This window comes from Setaria italica, chromosome VII, assembly GCF_000263155.2.
Source record: "Setaria italica strain Yugu1 chromosome VII, Setaria_italica_v2.0, whole genome shotgun sequence".
NCBI lineage: Eukaryota > Viridiplantae > Streptophyta > Magnoliopsida > Poales > Poaceae > Setaria > Setaria italica.
This window is the reverse complement of record NC_028456.1, coordinates 31590549-31600314: the sequence shown is the minus strand read 5'-3', so window position 1 is coordinate 31600314 and position 9766 is coordinate 31590549. Positions and strand designations below refer to the sequence as shown.

The following is a 9766-nucleotide window of genomic DNA, read 5'->3' as shown; positions in this document are numbered from 1 at the left end:
CACACAGATGATAGTGGAAGCACATAAAGCACTCAAGGTCATCGAAAGATACATCGTGGAAAGAGTTCCCTCTACGGTCAAGTTAAATGTTCGGGCACCTTGTATCCGATGCCATGCTATAGATGTCAAGTCACTATAATTTATCCAAAATTTAACTATGCAACGATGCATATAGTGAAGCATAAACTGTTCATCGTTTAGGTCATGTTCACTAACTTGCGATGTTGATGTTTTGTTCTCTTCGAGGCGATAGGTTGCCATCACTCTGGATTATTTTGATTATGTGATATATTACACTTCAACACATGTCCTGTTCTCTGTTCTCTGTTTCTTAGTTAACACAGTTTCCCAGAGCTTAGTAGTTAGTATGCTGTATGGGTGCCAGTTGATTTGAACTTTTAAGATCAGTTTAGTTTAGCGCTCCGTAGTCAAAAAGATAGTCCTGTTAGCTTGCTTTCAGTTCACTGGTCGTGACTCCTGGTAGGAAGTGATAGTCTGTCAAACAGCCCAAAGTAGAAAATCCCATAAACAACGGAAGTTTGAGTAGAAAAGTCCGTACTCCAAGCCCGCAAAGGTAGCCTTCCGATTTCAGCCCACGCAGCAGCTTTACTCCCGGATTTGCCGGATTTGCGTTCCTACTTCGACGGCGCGTTCCATCAGTTCCAGAGCTCTGGTTCCAGTCGGATCTCTCCCTCTCGCGGAAGACCCCGGCCGGCGGCTCCGACGCGATTTCTTTTCTCCCGACGCGCCTTGTTCCCTCTTAAATAGAGAGCTCGACTGAGGAAGAGAGGCCGGAGAAACATTGGCGACCGCCCTTGAATTCCCGGATCGATTCGAGGCGTCCTCGCGCCATGGGGATTCTAAAGTTCAATCTGCTCATGAACACGCAGCAACAGCGCCGTCGTCGCCAAATGCAAGCCCGTAGTAAGTCAAATCTCCACTCTTTTTTTAGAACAGTCAAATCTCGGCTCTGTACTGGCGCTGGTTTTTATTCACAAAAAAAATTCCCCCCCCCCCCCCCCCCCCCCCCCCCACCCCCATTAGTTCCTTTGCATCCCTGAGGATCCAGATAAAAAACAGTTTTTTTCCCTACTCCACGAGCTGTTCAGTAGTTCATTTGCTTAGTGTGGTCGATGTTTTTTTTTATATAATCTGAAAAGGGGTGCCCAGTGGCTGTTTGATTTAGTTTCGTCTGAGCAGTGTGGCCAATGCTTGTTTGACCGTATAGCTAGCCTTATTTTGGTGGATCGCAAGATTGTTTCTTTTTCTCATTCAGTATTCAGCAGGCCTTCTCCAACCCAGCTCCATTTTACCTATCTCCAATTGACGTTGGAGATTGTAGGGATGGGTCGGGCGGCAAAAGCCTCAGTGAGCCGCTGGGAGGGGGCGACCAGAGTTTCTGGCGGTGGCGGCGCTGTAGATCGTGAGAGAGGGAGGTGATCGTGAGGGGAGAAGGTGGGCAGCCCAGTGAGATGGATTCAATTATGATGAGGTGGTCTGTTTTGAAATATTATGAGCTAATTATTAGCGATCTACTGTGGATTGATGTGTGTTTTGGGGAAATTTTTTTTTGAAGAAAAACATACGCCAATATTTCAAAACAGGCCATATCATCGTAATTGGGCTCAGCTCGACGCCTGCCTGCTCTCTCCCTGTCTGATTCTTTCTTCTTCTTCCTTCAGCAGGTAAAAAGAGAAGAAATGGGAGGAGGGGGAAGAGACGCCGCGCAATCAGGATCACCCTGTGGAAGTTGTTCTAATGCCAGACTCCGGCGAGAGCTCCCCGAAGCCGTCGCCGCCGGCCGACCAGGACTCGCCGGGGGCTGCGAGTCGGCACCGTTCAAGGTTGAGGAGATGCAGGGCCTCCGCGAGCAAAGGTAGCATCAACAGTAGGGCGCGGGCGGCGCCGCGTGCGGAGCAGCGGCAACCGTAGGGAGCCGGCACCGCTAGGAGCCACGCGCTGGGGTATCAGCCAGCGCTAAGGAAATTCTGGGATCGGGAAAGGACCAGTCGCTGCTTTTTATCGGAAGTAGGGGAGTTGTTGGAGGTAATTTTTTTTTCTAAATAAGATTTTAGGCAATTTTAAGGAGCTTTTGAGTTGCTCTTGCTCCCGTGATCCCGTTCTGTCCCGTATCTCTCTCCCCAAACGAAAAAAAAAAGGGAGCCCCGCTCTTCCCCTCCCCGCCCCCAGCAACGCCAACTCGATTTCTTCCTCTTGCGCCCTCTTCAGCTGTTTTGGTTTCGAATCGAAACCGGGACAGATAGATTAGAGGAGATACAAGCAGTGGACCACGCGAACTCTTGCGCACGCAGAGACGGTAGGGAGGAGAGAGGTCGCCCGACTGCCCGCCGCCTTTGTGCTCTCGATACCAGGTGCCATAGGGATGCTGTCGCTAAATCGCGTCATGCTCAAGCAGAAGCGGAGGCGTTGCTGGTGAATCCAAGCCCGCAGTAAGCCACCTCTTGGTCCGCTCGACCTCTCTGTTATTCGTCTTTGCTTGTGTTCATGACCTCAATTGACATATGTTACCTGTTCTGCGTAATTTTGGTCCATGGCCCTATGGGACGAGCCTCTATTGCTACCTTTATGTTTCTTCATAAAAAAGATTAACTTTTTATGGTCTCTGCTTGTTTTGGTGTTTACTTAACGTTCTTTTTTGAAGAAGAAAAAAAAAGGGTTAATTGGATATGTGCCATTATAACTTTCAAGTTTTTGAGCCATACCACTACTATTTGAGTTATAGGACGGTGGCACCGTCAAGCTCCCAGATCCACCAAGCGCTCGCGACTGCGCCAAACTTGCTGCGGTAGCGGCGTTGCGGAGGCCCGGAGGTCACTGCCTCTCTCCCACTGCTCCTCCCTCGCGGATCCAGCTCGTGCCCACGGTCTCCTTCCTCCGATCCTCTCTGTACCCAATATTTTGCGAACAAACTGAGAACCAAAGAACGGATCCTTTTGCAAGTGAAAATTGATTCGTTTTTTATCCGAGTTTGGTTCCTAAGAATCGATTGCTTCTGTTCTTTCGATTGGATCCGGTGACCAGAAGATGAATCGGGAGGAAGGGGATGACAGGTGTGGGACCGATGCGTCAGTGAGGTTGAGGGAGGTGTTATACCAGGGCTTTTTAGTCCATACGAAAATACAGTGACCTGCACGTGGGCCCAATGATGTTAAAGACGTAGAAAATGGCATATCTTAAACAACTTTAAAATTGTAATGGCCTGCATTCTATAACTCAAACAGTCGTGGTGTGGCTCAAAAATTTAAAAGTTATAATGGCACACATTCAATTAACCCAAAAAAAATATCTCCTTTTTGATGAAGGAGCAAACTGGTACATTTGGATTGTTGCAGGCAGTCTTCCGAGTGTTTGTTTGACCGTAAATTGACCAAGATTGCTCTTTTTTCCTGTTTCATAGGAGCAGGGCTTCAAGCCTTAGAATGTTCGACCATACTCATTTTTTGTTCAAATGTAGATTTGCTCATTACGAAATAATACTTTGGCTGGAGATTTTGAGAGGTAAAAATATTTACTGAGCAAGTAATGATAATTGCACATAATGGTTTGAGAAGAACCAACAGTACCAACTCAAACACTCTAGTGAATATGACATGATTTGAGAAGCGGCTGAAGGTGCCATTTGCCACCATGTAAAGGTAGCAGGGTTGTTTAGTTGATGTGGGATCCGAGGTAAGCCTCAGAGGTAGGAGGACGAAAGTGGTAGGGAAAGATCTTAATTCCAGTAACTGATGAGCTCCTCCATGTAATTTGGGGAGATTGCAATATCACTTGGAAGTCCTACAGTCGACACCATGTATAATCCGAAGGAGGATGGTAACACTAGTAGGTGCTGTGTTGAAAAAAAACGGGTGAATGCAGGACCATACGCAGGGATTTAATCTTGGAAGCACATAAAGCACTCGGCGTTATCAAAAGATACATCGTGGGAAGAGTCCCCTCTTCAGTTAAGTTGAATGTTGGGGAGCCTTGTAGCCGGTGTCACGCTATAGATGTGCGGTTATCCAATACTTAAGTGTGCAATGCATACGCTGTTGTACTCTTCATTGTTTAGGTAGCGTCCAGTATTTAACTGTGCAGTGTTGCATAAGTTTTTTTTTTGTCATAACCATTTTATCTAAGCTGGCTGTCCAATGTTTATTCAACCATGAATCTTAATGTTGTGGATGCCAAATCACACACGCACAAAAATTGTTTAGTAGGGTCAAACAGCCCTAATTCATCTCCAGCCATCCGTTTTTATGGAGTCCAAGAATAATTTGGAGAATTCAAGAGGTAAAAAAGAAATATTTATCATGGTTAGTGGTATCCATAAACATGACATGACAAGAGGTAAAAAGACATGATTTGAGACTTGTGCTACATTGTCAAGTTAGCTGTGAAGCCTTGTTCAGCTAGTGTGAGATTTTGAGATTCATGTGAGCCTTCACAGGGAGAAGATGCTTGGGAAAGGATATTGACTCGCATTGGCTGGCAGGCCTCTCCATCATGTGCTTGGGGAGATGGCAATATTTTTGCAGAGGGCTTATTGCAAGTTTTCATGGTCCATTCTAGCATTTTCCTTGAATTGAAACAAGTTGCCTTTTATATGCTTTGGTGTAATAAGTTCCATAGTAAATAATTTGGTATTCTCGCAAAAGTTGAACAGTAGAAAAGGTTGCATTGTTATGCACATGTTATATGATTGACTTGGTTGTTTTCTTCTGTTAATATTGATATTATATCTGCTCAGTAACATGCATGATATGCTGCAGATCAAAATTCTACTGAAATGCCCAAGAAAAAGGACTTGCTCTGTCAAGAAGATGATCGTTCTGAGGGTGGTAAAATTTCAAGATATTCAGGGTCAGGCCTTCCTGAGGTACGGCATGAATGTTGGTTATGGAAAGCTTATATCAAAACTAAAACATCAGTATGCTTTCTCGAACTTATCAAATTGATGGACCTATGCTAGCTACATAAAAGTTTGTGAAAGAGATCTAGTATTTACTTCTTCATTATTGTGACACTGAGGGCTAAAGTCTAGCTTCCTCAATACTTAGGTGAGTTTAGTTACATACACGGCAACCATAACAAAAGTGTTTATTTAAAATATTCAGCTTTCAGAAGCCTGTGCACCTTTGGTTTACTTTCCCCTGTGGAAAAGATGGAAACACATAACCAAATGACATCCTTCTGTAGCCTGGTTACCATCTTCTGTAGCATTAAAAAGATAGTCATTAGTTGCTAGCAGATTGACATGAGTCGTTAAAAGCTAGCTTGTAGCACTTTAGCAGTTTTTGTTTCATGATATCACTTTAAGACGAAGTGTCAGGGCTTTGCTTTGTGGTTCTCCATTCCGAATTCCTGGGTTCATTTCAATATGAAACCTTCCACTTGCTCTTGGTAGAAAGTAGGACTAACCATGGCTGTATGCTTGGATAAAAAGAAAGATGATCACTTGCGAACTAGAGCATAAGTGAGACACTTTACTACATTGTTTCAATGCTATGCTGCAACCAAGTTTCTACAAGTCTCTATATTTCCGTGCACAGGTTTGATTTCACTACGATCCTTCATTCATCTAGTACAGATATCCTATTGAACTGCACATCCTTGTACTGGTCTGCTGTGTAGTTGAGAAGGCCTGTAACATGTATCTTGTTTTGTAGCTGTCAAAACTTGCTAGGCTGTTTAAATATTCATTGATACTTTGGAATTAATATTCCCTCTGATTTAAATACAACATGTCGTTTAGGACATTGACACGGTTTGTAAGATGAAGCTTTGACCGATAATTTCTTTAGAAAGTACCTTACATGGTGAATCTAGTCACATCTGTTTTAAATTGTCAATCTAGGTATTTAAATTGTCAAGCAGGTTGGCATGCCAATTTTTGGCAGTGATCCAAACAATTGCCAAATTGTGTGGGCTAACCAAAAATTTGGTAAGGCTAAGATTGGCAACCATCCAAACGTGCCCTCCGTATCACTGCACATTTGTACAAACATGAAGAGATCACCTGTGATAGAATTTTACTCCACGAAATCCCATTGCTTTAAAAAAATCTGAAGAAATTATTTGCCTTTACAGTTCCAATGTTGAAGTTTTTTTCATTCTTTTGCAGGATATCTGGTGCCATATACATTCCCTAATGCCACTGCGAGATGCTGCCCATTCTGCTTGTGTATCTCGTACGTTTTTACGTTCTTGGAGATGCCACCCCAATCTAAATTTCACTAAGGAAACACTATGCGTGAAACGAAATGCATGTGGAAAGGGTGGTGTAGCAAGGTGTTTCACCATGAGAGTTGACCAAATTCTAAAAAATCACTCAGGCATTGGTGTGAAGACACTCATTCTTGACATCCCTGATTCTTGCAAGATTGACATTTGTCGTCTTAATCATTGGCTTCAGATTGCTATTGCACCTGGGATTGAAGAAGTCACAATTTTTCTGCATAGTAATTACAAGACAAAGTACAGCTTCCCGTGCTCACTTTTATTTGGTGGGTGTGGAAACTCAATTCGACATCTCCGCCTCACCAACTGTGCCTTCCGTCCCCCGGTTGGATTTGATTGCTTGAGAAGTCTGACAAAGGTGCATCTATATGAAGTGTGTATCACAGGGGATGAGTTGGGGAATCTTTTCTCCAATTCTTTCGCTTTGGAGCATTTGGAACTCATCTCTTGCAGTGATCTAATCTCCCTGAAGATACCATTCTGGCTGGAGCGGCTCAGCTTCCTTCGTGTGTTTGAATGCAACATGCTCCAAGTGATTGAGAGCAAAGCTCCAAACCTTCACACTTTTAAATTCTTCGGTAACCCAGGACACCTCACACTTGGAGAATCATCGCAAGTGAAGAGCCTAGATTTTAGGCTTTCAAATAATTTCAACTCTATCACTTATGCTATTACTAAGCTTCCTTCCACTGTGCCAACTCTTGAAACTCTTAAATTAACTTCATTTAGTGAGGTATCCTCTGAAACTTCAGGTTACCGTACCATTGTTATGATGTAACAGTTGTCATGCCCTGGAATATAATTAACATGATATCTTTATGCAGAGGGTTAATACACCTATGGCAGCTGACAAGTTCCTCAATCTGAAGTGCTTACAGATTTATCTTGCTGGTTATGAGGCATTTTCCCCATCCTATGACTATTTGTCTTTGGTTTCGTTTCTGGATGCTTCACCTGCCTTGGAGACTTTCATCTTGAGTGTAAGTTGCTTTTCATCCTGCAATTCTATTCAGAAAAGAAGTGTTTATCTTGCAATATCTGTGGTTAGATTTAAGGGACCTTTAATTTGATCCTGCGCAGGTAAATCAGGATGTTATGAAGCATGATTCTGTTTTCGGGAATGCCTCGCCTATGAGGCAGATTCTTGGGCACAAACATGATAGGCTCAGGAAGGTGCAGATCAATGGCTTCTGCTCAGCAAAAAGCATGGTTGAGCTAACTTGTCATATTCTCGAGAATGCAACATCCCTTGAAAGTCTTACAGTGGACACCATATTTGCTGGGTTCATCGGTGATGATGTTCGTAGGTGTTTTCTCCAAAAGAAAAGTAAATGCCGTTCCATTCCCAGGGATATGATCTTGGAAGCACATAATGCACTCAGGGCTGTCAGTAGCTTCATCGTGGGAAGAGTACCTCCTGCAATTAAGTTAAATGTTTGGGAGCCTTGCAGTCGGTGCCATGCTATAGATGTTAAGTTACCTTGACTTTCCAATATTTGACCATTCTGCAGTGTTGCATAACTATTAAGTTTCCATAACTATTAAGTTTTAGGCTAATCTGAGTGCTTTCTTTGGCTGCATGTGTGTGAGGGTCGAGTCCAATAAATAACTATGCATCATTGCATAGGTTGTCATAACTTTTAATTGTTTAGGGAAAGGATACTTTGTAGCCAGCTATAGAATAAGTTATTTTGTGTCCACGTGATCCAACCGCACGTACCCAGCGTGATATCGATCCAACCCGCGCGGTGCGTCTGGGATTCTGGCTTCCAGGCGTGAGCATGTCCCCTAATCAACGCCGGGAGCCGGGCGTAATCAACGCCGGGAGTTACAACAGTTAGGCGGCAAGTAATTACAAGGACCTGGTTAGTATAATTTGGGACCAATATACAATGAAAGTTAGGAAGACGAGTTACCAACTTACCACAGTTTGACAGTAATCACGTCTAAGGACCTGGTACTATAATGCTGTGACCAAATTACTATGAAATAGTTACAATACTGCTTATTTAGGTAAATACACTGAGCAATGTGCTTGCATGATCCATACTTGTGAAGAATTAGGAAATGTGCATTAGTAGTGCATACCAAATAAAGATCATGTAATTACCATTTTACCATGTACCACAATGGCGTAATCCACTTACTGTAAAAAATGGTGCTTAATTTGTTTAATCAAATGCCCTTGGATCTACCACATGGTAGTACATAATATAACCTATATTGACCGGGCATATATATATGAGCGATAACATTGGTTCGACTACTGTACAATAATTTACAAAACATTGCACCCTAATAGAAACATTAGCTATATATGTTTACAGCCAGAATTTTGAGAGAATCATTTAGAGCTTCTCATTCAATTGCAGCTCGTTGGGCAGCTATTGAACTCAGATCAATCCACCATGCCCATTTGCTGCTTAAGTGAGCCCATCTTGTGCAGAACTTGACAGAAATGGCTCATTCGTCCAGCTTGATGTTCCCGGCCTGCGGAGCCTGTCCAGCTTGATGTTCCAGGCCCGCGGTACCTCGCCGTTGAGGAACACAGATTTCACGTCCATGTGATGGACCTCCCATTTCCGCGTCGCCACCAGAGCCAACAACAGGCGCGCGGATTCCATGCGCGCCACCGGGGCAAACACTTCCTCGAAGTCGATTCCCTTGCGCTGCACGAATCCTTTGGCCACCAGCCGTGCCTTGTGCCTCACGACATTGCCTTGCTCGTCGTGCTTGACCTTGAACACCCATTTCAGTTCAATCGGCCGGCAATTTGCCGGCGGATCAACGAGTGTCCAAGTCTGGTTCTCCTCGATGAAGGCCATCTCCTCAGTCATCGCCCGCCGCCACCGTCGGTCTTGTTCTGCCTCCTTGAACGTGGGTGGCTCTTCTGCGTTGCCCAGGTGCAGCTGATGTTCTCCCAGCTCGCGCACCGCCAAACCTAGAGCTTCCGTGCCGCCGATGTAATCTTCCAGTGACCAGAATCGGAGGGGTTCGCCATCATAGCTGGCGTCGAGGTGCGGCGAGATCACAGGCGGCGGCGTGACGTACTGCACCCCCTCGGCCGGTGTAGCCAGTGTGCCGTCTCCTCCCGCCTGCCTATCTCCTCCACCTGCTTCTTCCCCTGCTCCCGGAACAGGGGACGCTCCTCCTTGCTCTTCTTCCTCCGCTGCTCCGTCTTCTTCTCCGGCGCGGTGCTCTTCTAGCTCGATGGTGAAGTGGCTGCCGCCGCCGCCCACTTCTCCCCCATCACCGCCGGACTCACAGTCCCAGCTGGCTCCTTCGTTGAAGATCACATTGCGTGACACCACTACTCGCCGATATTGCAGATCAAATAGCCTGTACGCCTTACTACCCGGCTCATAGCCCAGGAACACCATGGGCTTGCTCCTATCGTCCAGCTTCTTTAGCCCGGGCCTTGTCTCCTTCACAGGGCCGACGCAGCCGAAGGTCTGAAGGAAAGACACATCCGGCTTGCGTCCGTGCCACGCTTCAAACGGCGTCTTCCCCTTTAGGCTCTTCATCG

The 9766-nt window shown here is 45.1% G+C and overlaps 1 protein-coding gene across 9 annotated transcripts; it reads left to right on the top strand.

Moving 5' to 3' along the window:
* Nucleotides 1-392: 392 nt before the first annotated feature.
* Nucleotides 393-7945, top strand: LOC101773439. Of its 9 annotated transcripts, none has more exons than XM_022828706.1 (6): nucleotides 395-924; nucleotides 1686-2046; nucleotides 4773-4879; nucleotides 6125-6973; nucleotides 7065-7220; nucleotides 7321-7945. In XM_022828706.1, the coding sequence occupies exons 3-6, from the start codon at nucleotides 4790-4792 to the stop codon at nucleotides 7723-7725; spliced, it is 1500 nt and encodes a 499-aa protein (XP_022684441.1). In that variant the 5' UTR covers nucleotides 395-924; nucleotides 1686-2046; nucleotides 4773-4789; the 3' UTR covers nucleotides 7726-7945. The 9 variants fall into 9 exon arrangements, with proteins under 9 accessions (XP_004977040.1, XP_022684441.1, XP_004977043.1 ...); XM_004976986.4 differs by having other exon boundaries at nucleotides 1683-2046; XM_022828705.1 differs by lacking the exon at nucleotides 395-924 and adding an exon at nucleotides 1058-1455 and having other exon boundaries at nucleotides 1683-2046.
* Nucleotides 7946-9766: the final 1821 nt, after the last annotated feature.